The 27,052-nt window shown below is 49.8% G+C and overlaps 1 protein-coding gene across 3 annotated transcripts in view; it reads left to right on the forward strand.

Annotated features, from left to right (window-relative positions):
• The window catches only part of KSR1 (kinase suppressor of ras 1), a 153,962-nt gene that overhangs the window by 119,996 nt on the left and 6,914 nt on the right, over positions 1 to 27,052 (forward strand). For 2 of the 3 annotated variants that reach the window (XM_072747777.1, XM_026016296.2), the window contains exons 7-19: positions 2,943 to 3,026; positions 4,596 to 4,657; positions 4,757 to 4,863; positions 7,843 to 8,011; positions 9,978 to 10,019; positions 12,516 to 12,570; positions 13,424 to 13,472; positions 14,290 to 14,669; positions 17,390 to 17,486; positions 19,113 to 19,246; positions 19,853 to 19,984; positions 21,368 to 21,503; positions 26,372 to 26,505. In XM_072747777.1, the coding sequence (XP_072603878.1) occupies positions 2,943 to 3,026; positions 4,596 to 4,657; positions 4,757 to 4,863; positions 7,843 to 8,011; positions 9,978 to 10,019; positions 12,516 to 12,570; positions 13,424 to 13,472; positions 14,290 to 14,669; positions 17,390 to 17,486; positions 19,113 to 19,246; positions 19,853 to 19,984; positions 21,368 to 21,503; positions 26,372 to 26,505 (1,581 nt within the window). The remainder of the gene's footprint in view (positions 1 to 2,942; positions 3,027 to 4,595; positions 4,658 to 4,756; positions 4,864 to 7,842; positions 8,012 to 9,977; positions 10,020 to 12,515; positions 12,571 to 13,423; positions 13,473 to 14,289; positions 14,670 to 17,389; positions 17,487 to 19,112; positions 19,247 to 19,852; positions 19,985 to 21,367; positions 21,504 to 26,371; positions 26,506 to 27,052) is intronic. The other variant, XM_026016295.2, reaches the window with a different exon arrangement.

Raw genomic sequence — 27,052 nt, forward strand, 5'->3', positions numbered from 1 at the left:
CCGGTGCTCTGGCTATCCCTGCCACAGACTGTTGGGAACACACTTATCAGGAGCTTTGCAACTTGCCAGGGACTTTCATTTCCCCCTGAGCATGAACTGTAGCGGCAGTGAGCCTGGAAGACTGGCCTGGAATTCTGGCCAGAGCTGGAGACCCAGCTGTGGCTCTGAGGGCTTAAGTAATTGCCTAAAGTCATGCTGCTGGTGAGATAGTGGTTGAGTCCTCTGACTGGCACCCAGGCACCTCTGGAGCCTTGTCAGGGCTGAGTGTTGAGGAAGAGAGGCCCTGGTGCCACAATGGGGACAAGCCCTTCATGTGAAGGTCCGAGGTCTTCCCTCCTCTGTCCCCAGGTGCCCAGCAGGATCTTCCCAGGGTGTGAGGCTGGTGTGTGCCACAGATAACAGGCCTGCACGGCATCTCATCAACAGGAAGCCCACCTATTCCTCCTCCGTGAAAGTGGACAGTGACTACTAACGAGTATGGGGTTTCTTTCTGGGGTAATGGAAATGTTCTGGGATTGAATAGTGGTGATGGTTGCATATACTAAATATGCAACTAGTGGTGCATCATCACTAGTGGTGATGTGAATATACTAAAAACCACTGCATTATACAATTTTAAAAGGTGAATTAAAAAAAAAAAGATTCATTTATTTATTCATGAGAGACACAGAGAGGCAGAGACATAGGCAGAGGGAGAAGCAGGCTCCCTGTGGCAGGACCCTGATGTGGGCTCAATCCCAGGACCCCGGGATCACTACCTGAGCCGAAGCTGATGCTCAGGGTTGAGCATTCCCTGCTTAGTTTTTTAAGCCCTGGTTCCAGGCCTCTCTCGCTCAGCAGGAAAATCTTTTTTTTTTTTTTTTTTTTTTTTTTTAAGATTTTATTTATTTATTCATGAGAGACACAGAGAGAGAGAGAGGCAGAGACACAGGCAGAGGGAAAAGCAGGCTCCATGCAGGTAGCCTGACATGGGACTCGACTCTAAGATAACCCCTTGGGCTAAAGGTGGCGCTAAACCGCTGAGCCCTCAGCAGGAAAATCTAAAGTGCTTTAGTCTAATCATGGTCCGTTCCCAGTCTGGGAAGGCTTTTATGCCTACATCCTTTCTAGCACTTGCCTCTTCTCAGGGCCAGATCTGACCCACCACTTTGCCCCGTTTTCAAGATTTCCGAGTGGAGGTCCTCTCACTGAGCTGCTCCCCTTATCCCCACTGTTGGCATGAGAGAAGATTGCAGCCCAGAGAGAGTCTATGGATCCCAGATAGGTAGGATTAGGGCTCCTAAAAGGTACATCAGGGACATGAGCACCTCTGTCCTTGTCCCTGGAAGCACCCGCCTTGGCTGAGTGGAGACAGTAGCGCTCGTGTCCACTACACATTCACACACGTGATCTCCCCAGGTCCCTATGAGGATGTTGGCCTCATTTGTAGAGGTTCCGAGGCATCCCACAGCCAGTAGTTGGTAGGATTCACACCGGTGCAGTCTGATCCCAAAGCCCATGTTCTTTCTCTATGCTCTGCCCTCGTGGTCTCAAAAGCTATGCAGCTCTGAGTTTAGGGACCTGGGGTCCAGACCCTGCTGCAGCAACATCCCAACTGTGTGACCGCAGGAAGTCACCTAACCTCTCTGGTTCCTTTGCCTGTGTACTAAGCATCTCCACCCTGGGGTGGAGTGAGCTAATGTTCATGGATGTGTTACAAACTGTTTCCCAAATACTGTTGCTATTTGTTCTGTTGTTACTATGATCTGCTATGCTTTCAAAAATCTGTTCCTCCAAAAATGTGAGTTCTTTCTTCCCTTCAGCCTTCCCACTCTGGGGACTGCCTTAGAGTTTTTCTCTGCAGGACATGTCTACCCACTCAACCCTCGTCCTTCCTTCCAATCTATCTTTTGTGTTTTTAAATTTTTTTTAATTTGGATTTAATTTGGATTGAAATACAGTCAAAATTCAAGAGGTATAGAAGGGTGACTATACACACACACACACACACATATATATATATACACACTATGTATACTATATATATATATATATATATGCACATAATACATACATAGTCCCCTCCTGCTGCTACCCCCCCCAGCCCTCTAGGTCCCCCTATAGGCAGATCTTGGCAGTTTTTTGAGATATTTTTATATAAGCAAATACATATGTATACTGTATACACTGTTCTATACTCTGCTTCTCTTGTAAAAATGGAGGCATAATTTACATAGAGCTGAGAGCACAAATGCATTTTTACATATGGATACACCGATGTGTGTCATCCTGGTGAAGATCTAGAATATTCTGGCCCCCCAGAAATTGATCTTTGGCCCTTCGGGTCCATAGTACTACCACCAGGGGTTACTGTTCACTTATGTCTTCATTGGTTACATTTTCCTATATTTGAACTTCATGTAAATAGAGTCATGTACTTCTTCCCTTGATAATGTAATTTGGAGATCATCCTGTATTTGTACAAAAAGAGCTTTCTTTGTTTTCTGGCCTCATGGTGTCTGATGGTGTATTTGGACTGTACTTTGCACAGTCAGCCGTCTATACACCTAAACAGCATAGGTTGTTTGCAGTCTTCTGCACTGCAAACATACGGCAGGGAGTAACCTTGTCTGTACATCATTTGACACCAGTTGGGAGTATCTGTTGGGTCACTTCCTAAGATGGGAGTCATTCGGTATGCACTCTTGTAATTTTGATGGCTGCTGCCAGAGAGCTGGTATCCGTGATCATACTAACTTTGGGGTTTTGGCAATGATGACTTTACAGCGGGAAAATCTGAATGCTCAGGGGAAGGCAGTGGCCCTGGGTGTCCCTGCCCTTCCCTGGGAAAGGGCACTAGAGGCTTTGGGATGGAGCCTAGTCTCCTGGTTTTCCTGGGGCCCTTCCCTGCCCAGGCTCTGGTTTCCTAGCCATGTGAGCATTTTCCTGTCTACCTTCTGCAGATTCTCCACGAAGTCTTGGCTGTCGCAGGTCTGCCATGTGTGCCAGAAGAGCATGATGTTTGGAGTGAAATGCAAGCATTGCAGGTGATGGGCAGAGGGTGGAAGAGGGTGAGAGAGGCGAATAAACTCCATACTTTTAGTTTAGTAAGAGTCCTACTACTTGATTCTTGGCCATAGGTTGAGTCAGAGTGCAAGGGAACGCCTTTGAGAGTTCTTAAACCTATTATTTATAATCCCATTTGACATACCTCGGTATGATCAGCTCTCTGTAGGGAGATTAAGGAAGCATCAAGCAAGGCATTCCCAGAAGAAGAGGATGTTTGAGGTGGGTGTTGAAGGAGGAGTAGAAGTTTACCAGGTAGATAAGAAAGAAAAAGAATTCCAAACCTTTGACCTTGTACAAGTCCAAGAGGAATGGGAGGACTGTTCTTATCTATAAGGAGTTCTGAAGTTTAACCTTACATGTTAGCACACAAAGTGGGGAGAAGGGTCAGATAGAGGTGAAAACAGAGATGACCTGTGGTATTCACAGAAGAGGAGAGTTCAGGGAGAATGGCTTCTCTACAAACCCAACTTATTTCCTACCATTATGCTTTCTGGTAGGACGGAAGGATGAGGAAGGGAACTGTGTTGGGGGCAGAGTGGCCTCTGCTGCTATCAGCTGCCTTCATCTTACAGAGGATGGACCTGGAGTCTCTGCTCCCAGATCACAGCCCCTTCATTGCTTTGTGACCCGGGGCAAGATGCCTGCCCTTTCTGGGCCTCATTTCACAACCGGGCAGGCGGATGATCCCAGGCTCTTTATCTATCAGGATTGCTTCAAGATTCTGAGCTAGTGCGTGTAATAAAAGCATCTCGGCTCCCACCAGACTGGGTCTCGTGCCTGTCATTTGGATAAATTGTGTTTTCCTGATGACTCCCCTGACCACCAAGGAGATGATGTCAGAGCTTTCCACCAGTCTAGGTCTTCTGTGGCTCCTGGCTTTAAATTGGGGACGCCTCTTCTTTTCAAGCAGTACCTTTCACATGGAGAGCATAGCATGATCTTTGAGCCCCACGCTCTCCTACAATTGTGGTTTAAGGTTGGTAGGGCACCAATATCAACCCATCTGATTGTTGAGAACCACCAAGACATGGTGCAGCAGGTAGGACCAAACTGAGGGCCCTGCTCTTTCCAATTTGGCCCCCTGGCTGACTCTCAAACCACGTAGCCCATATTGGAATGCAGCAGGAGCCACCCCGTGCATTCCTGGGATCCCTTTGGTCATGTAGATGCTCTCCTTCCAATTCATCTTTTTTTTGTAAGTTCCTATTTTCTCCAGTTTTCTGAATGTGAGCGGAGGGTCTCCCTTTTCTTTAGAGAAGAGAAATAGATATGTGACCCACACAAGTTAAAATGGGTGCAAGTAAAACTGCTCCACTGTGAAGATTAGGCATACACCAAAGGGAAAGTGTCCTGCTCCTCATAGCTGCTAGGGCAATTGATGTGGGATGTTCCAAACTCCTGAGCTAATGTTTGTTGAGAAATGTGTGGAGATTGAGGCAGCCATGAGAGAGTGCCCAGAGCTGCTGGGCCCAGTGCCCAGAGCCCCCTGTGCGAGCCCTGAGAGCCCCGAGTGGCCCCCTGGGCACTGACCCTGCCTTCTTTCTCAGATTGAAGTGTCACAACAAGTGTACAAAAGAAGCCCCTGCCTGTCGAATATCCTTCCTTCCACGTGAGTGTTCTGCTCTTTGCTTTCACTGGGGTTTGGGGTGAACTTTTCTGTAGCTTGATCTGCTCCCTGTTAATGGTTTCCCCTGTCATTTCTCAATAGAACCTCGGCTTCGGAGGACAGAGTCTGTCCCCTCGGACATCAACAACCCAGTGGACAGAGCAGCTGAGCCCCATTTCGGAACCCTCCCCAAAGCACTAACAAAGAAGGTACGCTGGTGGCAGCGGTCGTCCCCTCGTCAGCTGCTTCTGCCGGGAGAAACCCATCCTGCTCCTTTCCAAAAGGGAGAGTTCAGCAGGGAAGTGTGGGGCGTGCAATCCAGGATCCAAGGCCAGAGGGTGGCCTTCAGGGATTCTGTCTTTAGCCATTTTTAAGACCTCATATTTTATGTCCAAAATCATAGTTAATGTGCCCATGACCTCCTTCCCCAGTTTAACCTGACGTTTCCTGAGCATGTACTGTGAGTTGGGAACTTTTTCCATCAATGTGTCTTTTGATCCTCACAGTAGTTGTAAAAATCGCATACTGATGGTACCTCGGTTTTAGATGAGGAAAGTGGGCACAGGGTCCCCCGTGAGTGAGGGGCAGGCCCAGAGCTGGTGTGCTCTGCCATAACACAGATTTTTGAAAGGAGAGTCTCAACACACCTGTTGTGGCCTCCAGGCACTAGTGGCTTCTGATGTCAGCTCCCTGGTGACCATACAGCCAGTGGCTTCCCCACTCTGCCCCGATGCTGCTGCGGGGGTGGCTTTGGGTTTTCAGTGTGTTGTGTCCCAGGCCTACACCGGGGCTTAGCATGCCCTTGCCTGTCTTACTGAGGGGCATGTGACCAGCTTCTCCAAGGCTTGGGCCAGGCTGGGGTGGAGGTTCAGGCAGGGAGAAGAGAAGCAGATGGCACAGCTGATGAACACCGGGGACCTGAAGATCCAGCATAAGGGGCTGCTCCACGTCTCACTGTCCAACAGGGGAGGCCAGTGCCTCAGAGCTGACTTCCTCATGGGCCAGCCTGTGCTGTCTCTCCGGCCTCCCTCCCCCATCATTGCATTTCCCCCGAGGTGGCATTCCCAGCAGGAATAGAGGTAGAATGGAGGGTGTAGGATCACAGACCTGAGCTCCAGTCCCAACTAGTCCCCTTTCTTGCCCCTGTGACCGTGGGTGAATTCCTTTACTTCTCTGAACCTCAGCTTCCTGGTTTGTAAGTGGGGATGAGAATGCTTCGTTTTCAGGGTGTTGTGAGGGTAACGAGATGACGTTCATGAACTTGCTCATCAGGAGTAGTGGTGGTGTCCAGGCTGTCACAGATAGACGCACTTCCTTGGGAGGGATGCTAGGCCCTGGATCTGCCATTCCCACCCTGCCAGTGTTGTCCTCTTGTCTGGCAGCACCAGATGCACCCCCATTTATACCATCTCCCCGCATTCAGTCCTTGTTGGTTCTTCAGGACCCACTCAGGCCCCTCCTCCTCCAGGAGACCCTCCTGCATGCACCTGCTCGGCCCTGCCCCGACATAGTTCTAGGCTATGCCTTCTCTTACCTCACTGAGGACACTGGCCAGCTGTCATCCTTCCCTCACCCCTATTTGTAGTCGTTCTCATAACCGGAGCTAATGGTTACTGAGTTCTTGCCAGGCACTGTGCTGAGGGCCACGTGTTTGACCCATTCATCTTCAGGGCCTTCCTGTCTCTCCAGCCTCTCCTCCAGCTGCCTCTGCTCACAGCAGCTCTGCCCACACCCACCTTCTCGGGTTTACACACTCACTCCTCAGGAACACTTTGCCAAGATGTGGGCTAAGGACCGGGGACCCTGGCTGCACTCACCCCCTTCTGGATGTTTTTTTGCAGCCTGACCGCATGGCACAGTCACCTGTCTGCCCGCCGAGGGCCTATCTCCCCAGCGGGTGGGTGTTCTGGAGGGCGGGGCCTTGTCGTCTTGCCTCTACCTGGTGCCTGCATCAGAGCCTGGCACATAGCTTGTGGTAAGAACATGTTGGCCTTGAACACTGAGCCCGTGAAGCAGCAGCCGGTTCTTTTATAGAGAACCACTGTGGCTCAGAAAGGTGGGCTGATTTGAAGCAAGTCACATGGGCGCTGAGCTGAGGAGCCCGGGATTCAACCCGCCTGCCTCATAGCTTTTCCTCCTCCCCTGGCGGGCCTAGCCCTGGGGAACAGAGATGGGATGCAGGATCATTGTGGGGTGCACAGGGAGAGGACAGGCTCAGTGGACCCAGCTCCCTCCCCCACTGGCATGTGGCACTGGGTAGTGGTGGCTGTCCCTGGACTGTGAGGCCCACTGCGTGGCTCTGGTGGGTTCTGGGGTCCCCAGAGCCTTGATGGTCTGCAGAATAAAAACCTATAGAACTCAACATTCAACATAATTAGGCCCCAACTTTATGTTTTAAAGATTGTATTTTTAAGTCATCTCTACACCCAGTGTGGGGCTCAAATTCACAACCCCGAGATCGGGAGTCATATGCTCTACCGACTAAGCCAACCAGGTGTCCCTAGCCCCCAACTTTTTTGACCAAGGAATTCCAATCCTGTCCCCTAAAGGATTGGAGTTTGGGTCTGGGAACTTGGTCAGGACCAGTGTCCCACCTGACACAGAGTCCCCCTGTAGCCCTCTCTCAGCTGGCCCTTTGACTTTGCTAGGGCCCAGACCACTGGGCAGTCCTAACCAGTAGGTCTGCAAAAGAGTGGAGGGAGCATTTATTAGACACTACTGTGTACCATATACCAAACACTTGTCAGAGGCTAAATTCATTAAGAAACCCTTTTGTGTGCTTGGCTCAGAGCCAGGCACTGGGTTTATGAGGAGCAGGCCAGTCCCTGCCCTCACAGGATACTCTGGGGGGTGGGGGAGAGACATTTTTCAGAAACCCCCCAAGATGAGGAAAGGTGCTAGCTATAGGAGGATGAGGAGGAGCATGGTCCCCACTGGGCTTGAGAAGGGCTTCTGAGAGGAAAGTATGAGCTGAAGATGAGCAGGTGTGCCCCAAGGGATGGCATTGAGGTGAGGGTCTCTCTGTGCCATTCTTCCCTTGAATATTAGACCAGTAGAATGTCAGGATGCCTTGGGCAGACTTCTTCATTTTTAGGCAGGGAGGGGAGGGTCCCAGCACGGGGTACAGGAGGCAGGCTGGGCAGGGCAGTGACAGTACCTGCCCACTTCTGGTGTTTCTCGTCCCACAGGAGCATCCTCCGGCCATGAACCACTTGGACTCCAGTAGCAACCCATCCTCTACCACCTCCTCCACGCCCTCCTCGCCGGCACCTTTCCCAACATCGTCCAATCCATCCAGTGCAACCACACCCCCCAACCCCTCTCCTGGCCAGCGGGACAGCAGGTTCAACTTCCCAGGTAACCACACCTTGGGGCTTCTGTGTGCCTTCAGGGTAGGGTCAGATGCCCCTTCTCAGCATGCCCCAGCAGGCTCAAGGTCAAACACTGCCACCACTAAGAAAGAGCATTTGCTGGGAGCCAAGCATTGTGCCAAATTCAAGTACATTACCATATTTACACCTGATGAGAGCTCTGAGGTAGATGCTGTTATCACACCCATTTTACAGATGGGGATACTGAGGTTTCAGAGGAAGTGGCTTACTCTGAGCTGTATAACACGTAAGGGACAGAGCCACCATCAAGGCCAAATCTGTCTGGCATAAAGCCTGGATTCTTGACAGGATCCCCAGGCTGCCCTCCCATGCATGCGGTGGCTTCTCCTAAGCATTGTTCACTCAGGGCTTTGAGCTCTCAGAAAGCATGGCAGACAGCACGGAGGGCTGGAGCAGACCCAGGAGGTCTGGGAGAGGGACTCTGAGGCTCAATTGCTTACCTGCTCTGTGATCTAAAAAAGCTGCTTATGGGGGAACTTTTGTTACCATGAATCAAAAGACCCCATGAAGTTGGGATTTGGTTTATTCCTACTGTGCAGTTGAGTACACTGAGTCTCAGGGGTGCATGCTAGAGGTAACCTTTGCCTCCACCATAGCCCGGGCTGCCCTGCACTCTATAAGGCCAGGGTGCCCCCCTCCCCACCCCCGTCTCAGCAAGGCCCACTTGCCTGTCTCAGGACATACCTTGGTCTTGGGCCTCCCTCACATCTCCTTGCAACTGGTCTTGGCCCTTCGGTTGGCAGCCAGGAAGAAGGAGCAGCCACTGGGACACTCCAGTTTGCTCTGGGCCCAGTCAGGTCAGGCCCCACCTGTCACTGGTCCTTGGGGCTCCAGACTTGGTGGGTGGGTGAAGGGGTCAGGGCCACAGATTTTCCTGTGCCAGGGGACTCTTAGCTGGGGCCACATGCAGCCAGCAAGAGGCCAGGTAGCCTCTCTGGGCCTGTTTTACCAATGTGCCAGGGATTTCTTTTAGGGTCACTGGGAAACTGAGATTTTTGTGGGAATCTTTTCTCTTTTGCCTGCCCCTTTGCTCTAACATGCACCTGGCTGGATACCCTCTGCATTGTCCCCATCACACCTATCCCCTCCCTGCAAGTGGAGCGACAGCCCTTTTGAGCGATCTCCTCCTCCCATTCGGCTCTGTCATTATGCTCTGAAACTGGATCTTTTGCTAAACTCCTAGGTTGGATTTTTCTAAAAGGAAGTCCCTGTTTGAAAAACAGGCCACAGAAAAAGTCCGTTTTGTGATGTCAGCCAGAACCTCTCAGCTTTCCCTGATGGGCCCTCATTGTTCTGTGCACAGAGCCCTCCATCTCTCCAGGATCTGTGTTCTCGCTGGGCATGGCAGTGCCCCTGGGCCGGCCTGGTGGTTAATCTGGGAAGTCATAACTCCCACCATGCCCCCATTCTGCACTTCAGGGGAGCATTTCTGTTTATCTCCAAGAATAAAGCTGGGGAAAGGCTATCTGTACCCCTGTTTGACAATATGACAACTGTGTCAGAGTCCAGAGCCCCAGCGCATCCCCTTCAGTGAGCTGGGTTTTTGTTTTGTTTTGTGTGGGGTGGTCGGGTTGCCAAGGGGGTGAATGTGGGGCTGAGGGGGGCCACTCCTCTGCACATGGCTCAGCCGGCTTTCACAAGCACCATTTCTTCCCCCTTGGGTTTTGCCCCAGCTGAGCTCACACAGACTGCACAGAGAAGCAAGCCTGGGAGATAAAGGGAATGGGCCAGGGCTCTGCAGCAGATCCTTCATGGACCAGTCCTTCCTGGGGGCTCCTGCCAGCACCCATTTCCTTCTAGCTCCCATCCTCCTTCCTGCATGGATCACCCTGCTCTGCCCCACCCCATAATCAGCCCCCCACCCCCACCCCCGGCCAAGTCCCTGCATTTGCTGTTCTGTGTGTGTGACTCACCTCCTCTTCTGTTTAAAGCTGCCTACTTCATTCATCATAGACAGCAGTTTATCTTTCCAGGTGAGTCCTTTGCATGGTTCCACTAACTGCCCCTCATGGTGAGCCTTCTGTCCAGCCCACCTGAGCACCCTTTCCCCTGGGCACCTCTGAGATGCTGGAGTCTCACATATACCTATTTTGAGAGCTGTGTGTCACAGCTGGAAAAGACAGTTGGGGGGGGGGGGTTACCTTGAGGGGACCCTTCACAGGGACAGTGACTTCCTGAGAGGAACCTTGGCATGGAGCCTGTTCAGCCTCTTGCATAGAGAGACTACAGGATCATGCAGCAGGGAGGTGGCCAAAATCCAGTTTGTAGAATGAAGGAAGAGACCTTTTTGCTAATGCCTTCTGAGCATCTGTCAGGATATCTTCCCCTATGTCCTGACAAGGAAGCTGCTTACAGAACCTATCTTAGAAAGGGAAGCCAGTTTGGAAAAGTCTGCAGGCTTCACTTACTGACTGGGCTTCTCCTTCCTGAGCGTTGCTGCGTAGCGCCTCCTGCTGGCGATAAGATAAAATGCAGCTTTGTTTTAGAGTTTCAAGAAGACCACTTTCAATCTCTGATTTCCTTCCACAAAACTTGCTTTGCACACTCACTGTGTGCCAACCTTTGCCTTTGGCCATATTGCTTCCCCCAAGGAATTTGTGTGGTTAGTATCTATTTCTCCAGCTGAGGATGACAAGCATTCCTATCAGTGATTGGCTACCTTAATTCTTTTTTTTGGGGTGGGGGGGCTACTTTAATTCTTAATTGAGTCATAGGGAGTCGCTGTGTGTTTAAACAAAGACTTTGGCTAATTATTTTTCTCCTGGGTTAAACAGACCTGTCCTGAAATGCTATTTTGGTTAGCTCAGCATTTTCTGTTCCCCAGCCCAGCTCCATTAGGGGAGTGATCTGGAGCATTTGTAAGTTCTTACAGGACTATTTGTATGGCTTTGGCCACGTGTGAGCAGGCTGGCAGGGGTCAGGGGCCTGGGGCTGGTCCTGTAGAGGCTCTCTGAGCTGCCTTGGTGGTTTCACACCCTTTTTTGTCATGGTTCGCCTCTAAGAGCCTCTCTGGTTACCAGCTGTAGGACAGAGTACAGAGGAGTACTCAAAAGCATTGGAAGAATGTCGCTCTCCTTCCCGAAGGGTCCATCTTGCTCTGAACACATGTCAAGGAGGGAGGAGAAGGAACGTATTTCTGTTAAAATAAACATGGACACATTTTGGAGCAGAATGCAAAAGACACTCTTAATGTTTAAGGAAACATAGGAGGCCTCAGAGACACTATTCCCTCTCACTTGGGGTGCTGTTTCTTCCTACTGCCACCCCCTATGCATGCGTCTGTCTTCTGTGGGAATATTTGAGCTGTATCGGAGAGGTAGAAAGGTCAGGCTGCCCCTGGTAGTCTGCAGACACCATGTAATGGTATCTGGGGGAGGCCTTGGCAGAGTCTTCAAGGGCCCAGGATCCCCCAGAAATGTTGCCTGTGTGCACTTCCCTGATAAAGAGTCCCACGGCCTCTCTCAGATTCTCCAAGTCTGTGAGGTCACATAGATGATCTTTAGGGAGTAGCCTTGGATAAAGCCTTAGAACTTGAGGGGGTGTTGGTAGCTGAGTTGGGCAGCTCTTTGTCCTAGAAGGCAGGGAGAGGCTGCTAATAGCTTGAGCCACTGCCACCTATAGTCTCTTTCCTTTTGCTGACCAAAGAGAAGGGAGTGAGGGTCCCAGCCAGACCTGGGGCTGCCAGCCTCAGGGGAACCAGAGAGAGGGACCAGAAGGAAGCAGGCAGCAGAAGGAGCGCTGGAAGGTTTTGGTTCCACACTGGGGTGACCCATCTGTTTGGTGTTCCCCAGATGTGAGACTTTCAGTGCTAAAAGTGGGAAACCCCTAGGCTCAGGGTCAGCCCCTGCCCAATCTTCGGGCCCCAGGAAGTATAGACTGTGCGTTTCTTCTTCTCCCCAGAGAGCTGCTCCACCAACGACCTAAACACCTGGAAAGCCAAGGGGGTGGGGCCTCTGGCTCCCACCAGAAATGCCCAGCAGCTGAGCCAGACACCAGGTGTCACTACTGAGCCATCTGCGAGCCCTGCCTTTGGGCCTCTGCTGGCCTGGCCAAGGCAGCTCACTGTTCTCCAGGGCTATTGCATCCAGCTGCTGCCTCTGAGCAGACAAGGGTGGCCTTGACCCCCACATGTCCAGTAAATAATAATCCAGTCTGCTTTTACCACCTGCTCCTAGTGGACAGTTTGGCTACAGGGGAACGGGGTTCACTGGAGAATCTCAACGTTCTCTCTCACCTGGAGTCCCTTCCCAGCACTGAGCCGTGTGGGCCAAACCAAGTACAGTAGAGGTCACTTCTGTGTCCCATTTTAGGAGTGGCAGTGGCCTGGCGAACACGTACTCAGCCCTGCGAGGGGCTGGCCGCTCGAGGAGGAGCCACTCCACTGTGTGGGCTGGGTTTGTAAGCACCTTGCCCTTTGGGGGAGGGGGAGGGGAGTCTCAGACCTTGTGTTTGATTTTTGTTTCCTCCAGACATTTCGGCATTTCCACAGGCAGTGCCATCCCCTGATGCGGCGGACAGCACCCGGTAGGCATCCCTATGCCATGTCTCTTTCTAGACCCACACCCTGGACCACCTCCCACCCCACCTATAAGTGTCTGACCACCGTCCCCCCTCAGCTCCAGATGCTGCCGTATGCCTGGGCCAGCCAGGCAAGATACCCCTTGGGCAATTCACTCCCTGCATCTGTGAACTCGGCCACAGGGTTTTATTTGCCTCCTGTGGGTGCAGCTGGCATTGGATAGGGATATATGTAACCCTGGAGCAGTTTTGTGATGCAGGAGAGGTGAGCAAAGGCCACTTGGAGTTAGAGACAACTACTAAAAATGGCTCCTGTTTGTGGAACCCCTTCAGGGAGCCTGGCTCTGCCCAGCCCTTGTCTCCCATTTCCTCACACGGGCCTCAGCCTGGTGAAGGCAGGTGTCTAAGTAGGTGTCATCCGTAACATACAGAGGAGAAAGCCCGCACAGAGATGTTAAGAAATTACGTGAAGTCAGTTCTCAGGTAGAATTTCAAATTTCAAACCGTGTGTGTGTGTGTGTGTGTGTGTATGTGTGTGTGTGCGTGTGCACGCACGCACACACTCAGAGCCCAAGCACTGGGCATCAGATTTGAAAGGGGCCTTGTGGTCCCTGATGACCCGTCTTCCCCACCACCCTTGGGTTAGTCTAAAGAAGGCCAAGGCCAAAAAGGGAAATGGGGTTTGGTCTTGGGCCTCCTGTCTGTTTCTATAGCATCCAGACTGCCTTTCCCATGACCAGGTAGGTCACAGTCTGGATGCAGGCCTGGTAGCCCTCTCTCTGACCTCACATGGGAGTCCAGATGTGAGAGCAGGGTGGACCGCCCTCAGCATCTCCCTGACCAACTATTTTACCTTTAGGCTCGACCACCAGCCAAAAGCAGATGTGCTGGAGGATCACGAAGTGGAGGTGAGTGAGGGGGACACGCAGCCCAGGGACCCTGCCTTCCTTCTCTCCAGGTTGTCTCAGCACACACAAAGGTGTGGGGAGCACAGGGGTGCCGGGCCAGCAAGGGCCATCTCAGGGGCCCACTGAGGCAGGTGCACAGCAGGGAAGAATGAGGAGTACAATGAAGCAGGCTTCTGTTTTGTTTTGTTTTGTTTTTATCTTTGAAGCTAAAGTAAGCGCTCGATTCTCCTGGTTCCCACCCCTAGCCCAGAGGCCTGGTGCCCAGTGTGGGAGACTCCTAGTCAGTTTAGGGTGGGGCCAGGCATCTGTGTGATGTCAAAGCCCCCCAAGTGATCCTGATTATAGTTAGGCCCAAGAACCACTGTCTTAAACCCTTGAACTAAAGCATCAGCCAAGCCTGGCTTCCATCAATGCAACGTGCCTTAGAATGTTCGCTGACTGACTTATTCCTGCTAAGAGGAGCATCAGAAACTGTTTAAACAAAAGAATGCCCAGAAAAGATAAATGGGGTTAAATTCATCTGTGCCAGGGGATGTTAATGCTCTTTGCTGGGAGTTAGATATCAGTAATGAGTAAATCTTGGAGCATTCTTGGGAAGAAGGGCCTTGGGCCCACCTGGGCCACCCACCATATTGTGTGGATAAGGACGTTGAGGTCCTGTGGTGCTAAGTGACCTGCCCACAGCAGGTCAGAGCAAGAGCTACAACCAGAGCCTGGATCTCCTGATCCCATGCCTCTCTCTTGGGGCTCTGGGGAGAGCGCGTCGTCCGAGCCCAGATCCACTGCCCAGCCCCCCATGCCCTCCCCCTCCTTCCAGGCTGAGGAGCCAGAGGCTGGCAAGTCAGAGGCAGAGGATGACGAGGACGAGGTGGATGACTTGCCGAGCTCCCGCCGGCCCTGGCGGGGCCCCATCTCTCGCAAGGCCAGCCAGACCAGCGTATACCTGCAGGAGTGGGACATCCCCTTTGAGCAGGTGGAGCTGGGTGAGCCCATTGGGCAGGGCCGCTGGGGCCGGGTGCACCGTGGCCGCTGGCATGGCGAGGTGGCCATCCGCCTGCTGGAGATGGACGGTCACAACCAGGACCACCTGAAGCTGTTCAAGAAGGAGGTGATGAACTATCGGCAAACACGACACGAGAACGTGGTGCTCTTCATGGGGGCTTGCATGAACCCGCCCCACCTGGCCATCATCACCAGGTAACCAAGCCCCTGCCTATCCCGCCATTGCCCCAAGTGCCCTGTTATCTGTGGGGACGCTCTGGGGAACTGGGAGGCCTGAATGGGGAGAGGTACAAAGAAAGAAACCAAAATAGCTTCCCATCATAGCCCCATTGACATGAAAAAATAAAATGGTGTCTAAGGTTAAAGAAAATCAGATGTTCTAAAAAGGCACAGAGTGAAAACCAGCCTCCTCCCATCCCAACTGGGTGCTTCTCCCCCAAAGGTGGAAACTGTGAACAGATCCTTAGTGTGCCTTCTGTTACTTTGAGAAGTTTGTTGATACTCGTGGTTTTTTTTTTTTTTTTTTAAGATTGATATTTATTGGGACACCTGGGTGGCTCAGTGGTTGAGCATCTGCCTTTGGCCCAGGGTGTGATCCTGGAGTCCCAGGATCGAGTCCCACATCGGGCTCCCTCCATGGAGCCTGCTTCTCCCTCTGCCTATGTCTCTGCCTCTCTCTGTGTCTCTCATGAATAAATAAACTCTTCAAAGAAAATTAAAAACAAATTTATTAAAAAAAAAAAAGATTGATATTTATTTATTATTTATTTATTTGACAGAGAGCACAAGCAGGGGGAGTGGGAAAGGGAGAAACAGACTCCTCGCTGAACAGGGAGCCCTTGGGACTCGATCCCAGGACCCTGGGGTCATGACTTGAGCTGAAGGCAGACATTTAAGCGACTGAGCCACCCAGGCACCCCTACTTATATTTTTTAAACTATTCCTTTGTAAAAATAGAACAGGTTCTACTGGATCACTCCAACTTGAGTGCAATGTTCTCCAACTTGAGTGCAGGTCTGGGGCCAACCGTAATCTTTCAATGCTTACCCAGCATTCCTGGCACGAAGTGGAACCCAGTGGTGTGCTCGGTTCCTAGGTGGTGGGGAGTAAAGCCGAGCCTGTGGTGTAAATACTCTCACCACAGCTGATTTCAAGCTAACGACATGTTCTCCCTCCGGCTGATCATTGGTTGCCAAGTTTATTTATTTAGTCAGTCCTCTTTTGCTGGGCACTTTGCTATAGTGAACATGTTGGTGGACTTCTGTGAGTGCAAGTGCTAGGGGAGAGTATATGAATGTGCTGCTCTGAGGTACATTGTCCCTTTCTACTCCAGAAAGTGCTCACCAGTCCCCCCTGCCCCCCAACTTTGGTGTATGACAGTCCATTCCCCCAGTACCAGGGCTGTGAGGCTGCCCTTGTAATTCAAAAAATTGTTGTTGGGTGTTTACTTTTACAGTCAGGAACAGTAATTAGAGGTTACTGAAGGTAGTTTGGAATATACAGGGAGGTTTCAAAAAGCAACTAGAAATCACTTTAATCCTATCAGCCAAGAGTCCCCTCTTTAATATTCTGATGACATTCCCCATAGCCAGACCCTGTGCTTTGAAAGAACCTTCGTCCCCCCTCAAATAAACTGTATTTACTAAGTAAAAATTCATTTCCCTTTTTCCTGTTTATCAGAGATGTAAACCAGAACCACCAGAATTCCTGAACACTGTGATTCGGGCAGGTCACATAGCAAGGGAACAAAATTCCAGCCCAAAGCACAACATGATGCCTTAGGTTATATCAGCTCAGCAGCCCCCAGGGCCCTAGCACCCCCTTGGCACTGTCCATCTATTCACCCGTCTGGCTCTGTTTACCCACCCAGGGCTGTGAGAATCTGAGTCTGCTTAAAGGAAATACATATAAAAAAATAGCAAAGCATTCATTACCCAAAAAAAATCACATTTTAGGATACGCTGAGGGGATCAGAAAACAGACAAGGAACCATCAGCCAATGTCCCAGACCCTTCAGCCAGTTCTCAAAGTCTCTGAGGCTCTAAGAATCCTCTCTCCTTGGAAAAGTTTCCTAAAACTAGCCCCTTCATGGGCTGCCTTAGTGAACTCTTGGGAACAGGGGGCAATGAGCCATACATTCTCTCTGGGTGCTTGCTCATCCTGGGTTTTGGGAATCCGTGCAGGGGGAGACCTGAAAACTCGAGCCCATTGTCTGGTAATCACTCTGACATCCTTGAAGCCACCCCACTCCTACACATATCTTTACTGTAATAAAATCTCTATATTCAGAAAGCAGTAAAAATGGTCATGAGAATCATTATAGACAGTACCAGATGTTGCTTGATTATAGTCCTCTAAAAGACCAGGATCTTCCCTGAGTTTGAGGGGGGTCATGTTTCGCCCTTGAATCCTCCAAAGGTAAGCTGCTCTGGGTTGCCAGGAGTCTCAGTGAACTGGGTGTCCTGTTCTGGGGTGCTTAGGCCCTGAGCTGCAGGGATCGGGGGACATGTATATGATTTTGCACACTCAGGCCCAGCCCAAGAAAGAATGGTTGTCAGGGGCTTCGTTAAGAACGAGGATTCTGGGGGTGCCTGGGTGGCTCAGTGGTTGAACATCTGCATTTGGCTCGGGTTGTGATCCCAGGGTCCTGGGATCAAGTCCTGTATCAGGCTCCCTACAGGGAGCCTGCTTCTACCTCTCCCTATGTCTCTGTGTCTCTCATGAATAAATAATCTTAAAAAAAAAAGAAAAAAAAAAAAAGAACAAGGATTCTGACCCTCACAGTCCAGGGGACAGAGAGAGTCCTCCAGAGGCCGGGGGCACAACTCTCTCCAAGACTTCTCTGAGGCTCCCAGTGGGCTGGGGTTCAGCTGTACTGGCCCCATCCCTCAATCTGACCTCACCACTCTTGACAGCTTCTGCAAGGGGCGGACTTTGCACTCATTTGTGAGGGACCCCAAGACGTCTCTGGACATCAACAAGACCAGACAGATTGCTCAGGAGATCATTAAGGTAAAGGGTTATCCAGCTGGTTCCAGGGTTCCTGGCTGTCCCCTGCTCCGTTTCTTCTCTTAGCTGGGGTTCCTCAAGGGTAGGACCCCATCGCCTTCCCTCGTCTGTGTCTCAGCCACTTAGAGCCAAGAGGTAGATGCCCAGTCTGTGATGACAGATGAATTGGTTGGGGAGGAATGCAGCAGGCTTTAAAGACACATGGCCTGAGTTCAAATCCGGGTAGCACCAGCTGTGTGGCTCTGGGTAGGTCATTCAGTCTCTCTGAGCCTTGGCTTCCTCTCCCGTAGCATAGGGATTCCAACGTAGCCTCCCCCATTGGATTGGCGCAAGAAAAACCCACTGAGAGCATGTTGGGCCCAGGGCCTGGCACTCAGTGACAGTTTGCTAGAACTGATTAAGGGCAGGGTAATATCCAGATCTAAGTTTCATGAGGACTGGCCTTCAGGCAGCCTTTTTTCTTTCTTTCATCTTTTTTTAAAGTAATGAAACACAAAAGAAAAGTTTCTTTTTAAGTTGCTTTCTTTAACACCAAGCAGGCTTGGATAAAAGCCAGACTGCTGCTGGATAGGGGTTCCTCTTCTCTTGTTTTTGTCTTCCTTTCTCTCCCTCCCTCCTACCCATCGTGTGTGTGTGTGTGTGTGTGTGTGTGTGTGTGTGTGTGTGTTTGTGTGCGGTGTGTCTTTCACAAGGAAAACACCAAAAAAATCACAGTGACTTTTATGAGCAAACCAGGATTTCCACATGACACTTAACATGTGGCTAAATTAAATGAATTAAATAAACTTTGAAAGCCTCGAAATTGAAATAGCACATTTCTGCCTTCACTTGCAGTATGTCTCGTTTCAGAGGAGTTGGAGGGACCTACTGGGTATCACACTTGTTTCAGACTGTCCCCCAAACTTGCTGGGTCCTATTTCCCCTCTCGCCCCTTCTCTGCCCTCCTCCCTTCTCCTTATGGTCAGAGCACTGGGGAGTCGTGTCTTGTTGCTCACTGGCTAAGGTCAGATGAACAAGCCATCCGGAAGATTCTAGGGGGCAGATGAGAAGTTACTTCTGAGACTTTAGAGCTGCAGAGCCGGAAGCCACCTCTCTGCTGTCTTGTTTGGTTTTCCTCCTGCCAAGAAGCTGTCCCTTGCCCCCTTCTAGGACTTTCTAAGCCACTTCTTTTTGTACTCCTCTGTGGTGTTTTGAGGTTCAAAGTGCATTAACAAGGTCCTGAACTTTTGGCTAGGTTTGTGGCTTGGGGGCCACTTGGGAAACAGTATGACATTGTGGGGAGGGGAGTCTGTGCTCCAGACCTGGGTGCTTTACATCTTGTCTCTTAAAGCTAAGCTCTTTGAGGCTGTGGACTAGCCTGGAACCAAAACCTCAGCAATGCTGCTTAATTGCTGTGTGGCCTTAATTGCTGTGTGGCCTTAATTGCTGTGTGGCCTGGGGCAAGTGACTTCCCCTCCCTGAAGCTTGGTTTTCTCATCTGTTCAGTGGAGACCTTTTACTGCATAGGATTTTGAAGATGACAGGAAGGGACTTGCATGAGGCATCCAGCTCTTTGCCCAGCCCAGGTGGGGGCTGAATCATTGTCCCTCATCTTCCTGCCCCCCTGACATGAGGCTTGCTATTTTCCAGGGCATGGGCTATCTACATGCCAAAGGTATTGTGCATAAAGATCTCAAATCCAAGAACGTCTTCTATGACAATGGCAAAGTTGTCATCACCGACTTCGGACTATTTGGGATCTCGGGCGTGGTCCGAGAGGGCCGGTAAGTTGGTTTTGAGTGTCTGGATAGAATAAGGAGGAGCTGGGCAGTGCCAGCCAGGCTTCGGGGGGTCACTGAGGTCTGGGCACCCTTGCAGCCTGTTACTGAGGGGCAGCCTTCCCTCATACATAGCCCTGCATTCTCAGGCTGACCTTCATAAGAGGCTGGGTCCCCTCTTTGCTCACTGACTTGGGCGGAGGGCCAAGGTTCATGTCCCCAATGAGGAAGAGCATCCGATTTTATTTCCCCAAATCTTGAAAGGCAGGAGTGGGGAGAAAGGCTTCTCTCCAAGAATCTGGGGGACCGCCAGGAGGGAGAGTAGCACGTTATCTGGAGATGAGCCCCAGGCCAGGTTCTAAGATCCACAGGGAGGCAGATATCCTAGGGTAGAGAATCCACCCCCTGCTGATACCTGTTACCGGCCCACTTTCCTGAAAGAACCTGGTTTCAATGTTGTGTAACATTCTTGCCTTTGCAAGTGTAGGAGCAGCACTGTTTTCTGGGTCATGCATGGGTGGTGTGCTGGCCCTGGGGCATAGGTATGCTAGGCAGCCTCTCCTCCCCTGGCCAAAAGGCCTCATGTCCTTGCCCTGGCTTCTTGGCCTTCAGGCGTGAGAACCAGCTGAAGCTGTCGCACGACTGGCTCTGCTACCTGGCCCCGGAGATCGTACGAGAGATGACCCCTGGGAAGGACGAGGACCAGCTGCCGTTCTCCAAAGCTGCTGATGTCTATGCATTTGGGTGAGGAGGCCCTGACATCCTCCTGTGGCTCTAAGGCCAAGTGTGACCCAAAGAAGGGGCCCTGCTGGCATTGGGGACAGGGAGGAGGGGGGAGTGTTGTGCTTTGAGTTCTGGCTCTGCCTCTCTGGCTAAGAGACCACATCCTGGACCTTCTCTTTTCCCTGCTCTAAAATGCGGAGAATTAACAATACCTCCTGTAAGGTTGCTTCACGAGGACTAAGTCAGGTGATTTCTAGGTGTCAGTCTCACCCCTGACCCCATGAAGGCACTGCCCAGAGCTCAGAACTGTCCCCCTGGGAGAACCATAGGATCCTACCAGCCAGTCTCTAGTGCCCCACAAAGCTGACCAAAAGAAAAGTAGCATAGAAACATAACGTGAGGGCCACCTGGGTGGCTCAGCGGTTGAGCGTCTGCCTTCGGCTCAGGGTGTGATCCCGAGGTTCTGGGATGGAGTCCCACATTGGGCTTCCTTCAGGAACCTGCTTCTCCCTCTGCCTTATGTCTCTGCCTTCTCTCTGTGTCCTCATGAATAAATAAATAAAATCTTAAAAAGGAAAGAAAAACAGATAAAATCTGTTTTAATAATGTGTCTAACTCAGTAGATCCAAAATACTATTATTTTGACATGTAATCAAAATTTAAAAATGAAGGAACCGTTTGACCCCACAAAGTTTCCAGAATCTGGTATAGAATATGTTACAGCACACCTCAGGTCTACTCCCCACATGTCAGTTGTTTAGTAGCCCCACGTGGCTAGTGGCCCCAACCCTCGGCAGTGGCAGTGAGGGGCTCATGGAGAAGGCCAAGGTGAGTCAAGAAAGGTGAGGGAATTTGGAGAGGCTAGGTGAGGGCCTCACTGTGTAATCTCTGGGTACTTTCCCTTAGGGGTAGTGCTTTCATCTCCTGACCTTGGACTATTACTTCCTGAGCACCTCTGTGCGCCAGGCACTGGGCTTGGCATTCGTTACTCCCCAAACAACCTTGGACATTGGCATTAGCCCTACTGAGATTAGACGGGATCTCTCCTATCCAAGTACTAACCAGGCCCCACCCTGCTTAACTTCAGAGATCAGACAAGATCAGGTGTGTTCAGGGTGGTATGGCCGTATTCTAGACGAGATCCTGTACCAGGAACTCTGTTGAGAGCTTGTGCAGCCTCAGACTTCCCACCACAACAGATGTGTAGGGCCAGGGGTCCTCTTGTACTCAGGAGGAGCCACCAGGATGGCATCACAGGATTTCTGGAAGCCCGGTGAGTGGGGAGAGCTGGAGGAGGATCCTGGATGCTCTGGCTGGGTTCCTGGCACTGTGGCAACAGAAGCCCCTGGGCATGAGCTGGGCCAGGTGGTTCCGGAGCTCATGCTGCATGGACCGTCCCCACAGGACTGTTTGGTATGAACTGCAAGCAAGAGACTGGCCATTTAAGAACCAAGCCGCAGAGGCCTTGATCTGGCAGATTGGGAGCGGAGAGGGTATGAAGCGCGTCCTGGCCTCCGTCAGCCTGGGGAAGGAAGTCACTGTGAGTAGCTACCTGTGTTCCGGGAAGAATGGTAGAGGGTGAGCCTGGGCACACGATAGGTGTGCCCTTCTTCATTCACTCACCTGAGAAATGAGCCCTGGAGGAAGAAGTATGCTGGGTGGGCCTCCTTGCATCTGGCTAAAACAGCTGTCTTTTATTACTCAATTATTTTTCTTTAGAAAAAGCTTTAAAAAAAAAAAAGACTGGAAAGAAATAAAGATCATAGTTTTAATTGAGTTATGAGTTGAAAAGATAGTAGAGCCCTGTATCTTAGATGGAAAAAGGTGATAAAATCCTCACTGCACAGAACACTGACAGGGTTTTACTGTGGCGTCGAATCTCTTCTCCAAAATGTTCTTTATAACTGTTCAAGAACAAATCGAAGTTTCCACAGCCTATTTCTTGCCAAAATATCAGATTGTAATACAGGTACTGACCTATTTCCAGATACCTTTGATGGTTTCTTCGCATTACAGTTTATAAGTTTCCTGGCCCTGACACAATGATGCGGGCTCCTGACTATTGAGTAGTTGAGAGAACACCTGAGCAGCTACTCAGCTTCCTGTCTTGTTTTGTTTTGTTTTGTTTTGTTTTAAGATTTATTATTTGGGAGAGAGAGCACGTATACATGTATGAGTGGAGGGAGGTGCAGCAGTGGAAGAGAGAGCCCCAAGCAGGTTCCATGCTCAGTGCAGAGCCCAACTCAGGGCTCTATCCCATGACCCTGAGATCATGACCTGAGCTGAAATCAAGAGCTAGATGCTTGGTATGCCTGGGTGGCTCAGTGGTTGAGAGTCTGCCTTCAGCTCAGGTTGTGATCCAGGGTCCTGGGATGGAGTCCTACATTGGGCTCCATGTGGGGAGCCTGCTTCTCCCTCTGCCTATGTCTCTGCCTCTCTCTCTCTCTCTCTCTCTCTCTCTCTCTATGTCTCTCATGGATAAATAAGTAAAATCTTTAAAACAACAACAAAAAACAACTTCTCTGTTGTTGGACATTTAGGCTATTTCCCATTTTTGCCCATTATAACAAAGTTATTAAGGACACCTTTGTGTAAACTAGTGTACAGATGTGTTTGTTTTATTCCCCCCCCCCCCAAAAAAAAGAAGAGTAAGTTGCTTTCCTGGCAGCAATCTCGTTGTGTATTTCTGCACACTTAGAATCTTAGAGCACAGAGGTGGAGTCTTCAAGAGGGTGAAAGCCTGGAGCAGGGTCTAGAGCTCATCAGAGGCAAGGACAAGGGAGTCAGAGTTCAGTGCTGGCTATAAGAGTCATCTGGGAGCTTTTAAAAATATAAGGACCAGGGCTTCTACCAGAGAGAAAGATTTACTTGGCCTGGGCTGAGGCTAAGATCATAATTTTTTTAATCTTTCATTTTAAGTAAAGCTCCTCCTAGTGCACAGCTAGAGTTCTGTTCTGAAAGGATATCTTATAGAAAGGATAGCTTACAAAGGCTATGGGTCCTTTGAAGCCTTTCAAGAATAGATTAGGGACAGGGAGCGGGGAAATGGGGACAGATAAAGTGTTCAAGCAGTCAGCTTCTGGCTCATGAAAATTGGCTTTCCTTTTTGGTCTTTTTTTTTTTTTTTTTTTAACACATTGCCATTGGAGGGTAGATGAGACATTGGTCAATGGCAATAAAAAGTGATTTTGAATCATAGTCAAAAGCAGGGGGATCCCTGGGTGGCGCAGTGGTTTGGCGCCTGCCTTTGGCCCAGGGCGCGATCCTGGAGACCCGGGATCGAATCCCACATCGGGCTCCCGGTGCATGGAGCCTGCTTCTCCCTCCGCCTGTGTCTCTGCCTCTCTCTCTCTCTGTGACTATCATAAATAAAAAAAAAAAAAAAAAAAAAAAGCAGGGAGTGCCCTCTGGGGGGCACTGTTCTCTGCCCCTTCAGCCACACTGCTATAAGTTCACCACCAAGTTTCTGCATCAAGGCAGCCACAGTGAGTTAGTGTGCACAGGATGACATCAAGAGGCCAGAATGATTCTTAATGAAAACCACCAGTTCCTTACCTGAGGTCACTCTCCAAAAGACCAACTTCTTGTTCCTCTTCATTCCCTGTCCCTCTGCCCCTTCTCTGTTTAACTTCCATCAGCTTTCCCTTTATCCTTTTATTGAAATTGATTTTGTGTTGACATTAAATTGTCCATGCTGTGTCTATAGATTGAGGCTAAAAATGAAAGGACAATAAATATGTGTACATTATTATAATAGATTGTAGTTGCCATTAGCTGCTGATTCAGTAGTTCACTACATTCTCTTTTTTGCGGGTCCATTTCTTTTCTTCCATTCTATCAGTTATTCAAAGGCTCGCCACAATTTTGTTGGCTTCACATGTGGACCATAGTTTTCTTGTGCAGTTTTAGGTTTTTCCTGTAGTTTCTTTTTTTTTTTTTCCTGTAGTTTCTAATTGTCTGTCTTTCTTGTTGAGAATAGTCACAGGCACCTTTACCATATTCCTGAGGTCTTGCAGTTCCTACATACTGCTTATGGAATGCAATTTGTTGCATTCTTTCCAGGGCCCACTGATTTCTCTTAATCTGGATAATGGAATTTTTGACCTACTGTAGTGCTGTTATCCTTCCATTTCTTTTCAATCCTGGTTCAATACTAGAATTTTTTGTATCTCATGTCTTCCCATTTCTTTATTTACATTCCAGCAAAATGAGAGTGAATCCTAGGCAGCCCGGGTGGCTCAGTGGTTTAGCATCGCCTTCAGCCCAGGGTGTGATCCTGGAGACCCTGGATCGGGTGCCATGTCGGGCTCCCTGCATGGAGCCTATGTCCTGCCTCTCTTTCTCTCTCTCTGTGTGTCTCTCATGAACGAGTAAATAAAATATTAAAAAAGAAAGAGAGAGAGAGAGTGAATCCTAAAGGAACTTCCTCCCAATGGATGCATAAGAGATAAGTTTTGACTCCTCACATGCCTACACAAGTCCTAATTTTGTTTCTGCACCAAGAGGTTCACAGTAATCTTCCCTAAGAACATGAAATTTTTGCTCTACTGTTTACTAAGTGTCCAATGCATTGTTGAAAAATCTGGTATTAATCTTAATTCTCAGTCTTTTGTAGATGCCCTGGTTTATTCTCTTTGGGAATGTCTAGGATCTTCTCTTTATTCTTGTTACTTTATTTTTGTTTTTATTTTTATTTTTGTATTTTAAAGATTTTATTTATTCATGAGAGACACAGAGAGAGGGAGAGAGAAGCGAGGCACAGACACAAGCAGAGGGAGAAGCAGGCTCCATGCAGGGAGCCCGACATGGGACTCGATTCCGGGTCTCCAGGATCATACCCTGGGCCGAAGGCAGCGCTAAACCGCTGAGCCACCCGGGCTGCCCTATCCTTGTTACTTTGAAATTTCATTAAAATGTACCTTATAGAATAAGTTCTTTTTCTTGGTTTGATTTTCTTTTTTCAGTGAGGTCCCTTCTCTGGGCCTTTTCAGATGAAGATTCCAGTTTCCCTCAAAGGTTTCTGAGAAATTCTCTCTTATTAAGTCTTCATTATATGGCTTCTGCCCTATAGTTCCTTTGTTTTCTCTTGTGGAAACTTCCATTGGACAGAATTTGGTCCTTAGTGAGGTTCTGTGTCTTTTACCTTCCTTAATGTTTTCTGTTCTCTATCGAAAATCGAGTGCTGGGGCTCCTGGGTGGCTCAGTGGTTGAGCATCTGCCTTTGGCTCAGGACGTGATCCTGGGATCGTGTCCCGCATCAGGCTCCCTACAGAGAGCCTGCTTCTCCTTCTCACTATGTCTCTGCCTCTCTCTCTGGGTCTCTCATGAATAAATAAATAAAAACTTTAAAAAATAAAAAATAAATAAAATTGAGTGTACAATCTGAGGAGTTTCCTGGATCTTATCTGCCAGTATTCCTAATATTTTGTTTCAGAAGTTATATTATTAATTTCAATCTCTTTCTTATTTGTTAGTGTGTTTTTTATTGCATCCTGATCTTCTTTTATGGACAGAGTAGGTTCTACACACACACACACACACACACACACACACACACACTTTTCTCCAGGGTTGGTGTTTTGGTCAGTTTCTCTTTGGTCTCTTGTTTTCCTGACCTGGTAGGCAACCCAATGAGGTCTAATTGTACTTAAGAACAAAAACCTGAGTTGCTGAGTAGGTGAGCACTTTCTTCCTGGTCGTGTGTGTAGGCCTGTTTTCTTGCAGGAGCTCTCCTGAATCGAAAGGCTGAGAGGTGTGTGGGAAATGTGCAGATCCAGAGAGTAGGCAGCAAACTATCAAAGTGAGAGGAGCTTTACTCTTTTTTCTAAGTAGGCTCCATGCCCAGCGTAGGGCTTTAACTCACAACCCTGAGATCAAGAATTGGACACTTAACCAACTGAGCCACCCTGGCACCCCTGGGCTGGGGGGCAGTCAGGACAGGTGTTCTGCTGACTGTTTCATCCTTTTGGTTGCTCCCAGCCTCCATTCTTAAAATACTGGGGCTTCTGCCTCTGATGCATCCCGCCCGCCCCACATGTATTCTGAGCTCTTGCATTTCTCTGCTTTCCATTCCAAAAATCTACAACCCAATTTCTGATCTCTTTTTTATTACCTGTTTATCCGGCCTTGTTCCTGTTATTCCAGGGCAGTCTAAGAAGGAAAGAGGGGAGACAAGCTCATGTACTTTGTTTTCAACTGGAAGCATGAGAGCTCTTCTGAGATTCAGTTGTTTCTCAGCCCTATTCTAGAAATGACCAATCTTCCAAACATTGGCAGAATGTTCAGGGGACTACCAGATGGAGAAGGGGGACTCGAGAGCATCAAAGGGACCCTGTGCAGAGTACCCCAGCTGTGCCCTCCTCCCTCCCAGCCAGCTCTCACACCCACTAACGCTGGCTCTGCTTGCAGGAGATCCTCTCTGCCTGCTGGGCTTTTGACCTGCAGGAGAGACCCAGCTTCACCCTGCTGATGGACATGCTGGAAAAACTGCCCAAGCTGAACCGGAGGCTCTCCCACCCTGGGCACTTCTGGAAGTCTGCTGAGTAAGTTTCCCCTCAGTGGGCCAAACTCACCAACCAAGCCTGTACAGCCTTATCTGGTTTCTTAAAGGGCACCGTCCAATCTGTCTGCCTACAGAGTTGATTCGGGGAATACACAGAGCAGATTAGCCGGAGGTAACTAGACTCGTCCCCTTGCCCAAGTGATACTAGGATCTTGTTTATTTCAGAGAACTCCTTTTGAGAGACAAGTATCTCTAGTGTTCTTCTGTGAAAAGCTGCCTATCACTATTATCAGGGCAGTGCAGACTCTGGGCCAGGACAAGAAGATTTTGCCTTGGAAGGGGTCACATGGGGCCAGCTGGAAGCCAGAGCAGCATGGGTCCTAGAGCATCAGCAACGTCAGCAGAGCGGCTATTACTTAAAAGGGTGCAGACTCGAGACAGCTTTCTAGCCCCACATCAGCCACCTGTTAGAGGGCCACATGGCCAGAGTTTATGTGCTGCTTTGATGCTGGAAGTCCATCTTTCTCCTGTTGAATCACACAATTGTTTGTGCCCCTTGGTACTGGGCAGCCTTCACTCCTCTTGTA

Source organism: Vulpes vulpes, chromosome 2 (genome assembly GCF_048418805.1).
Source record: "Vulpes vulpes isolate BD-2025 chromosome 2, VulVul3, whole genome shotgun sequence".
Classification (NCBI taxonomy): Eukaryota; Metazoa; Chordata; class Mammalia; order Carnivora; family Canidae; genus Vulpes; species Vulpes vulpes.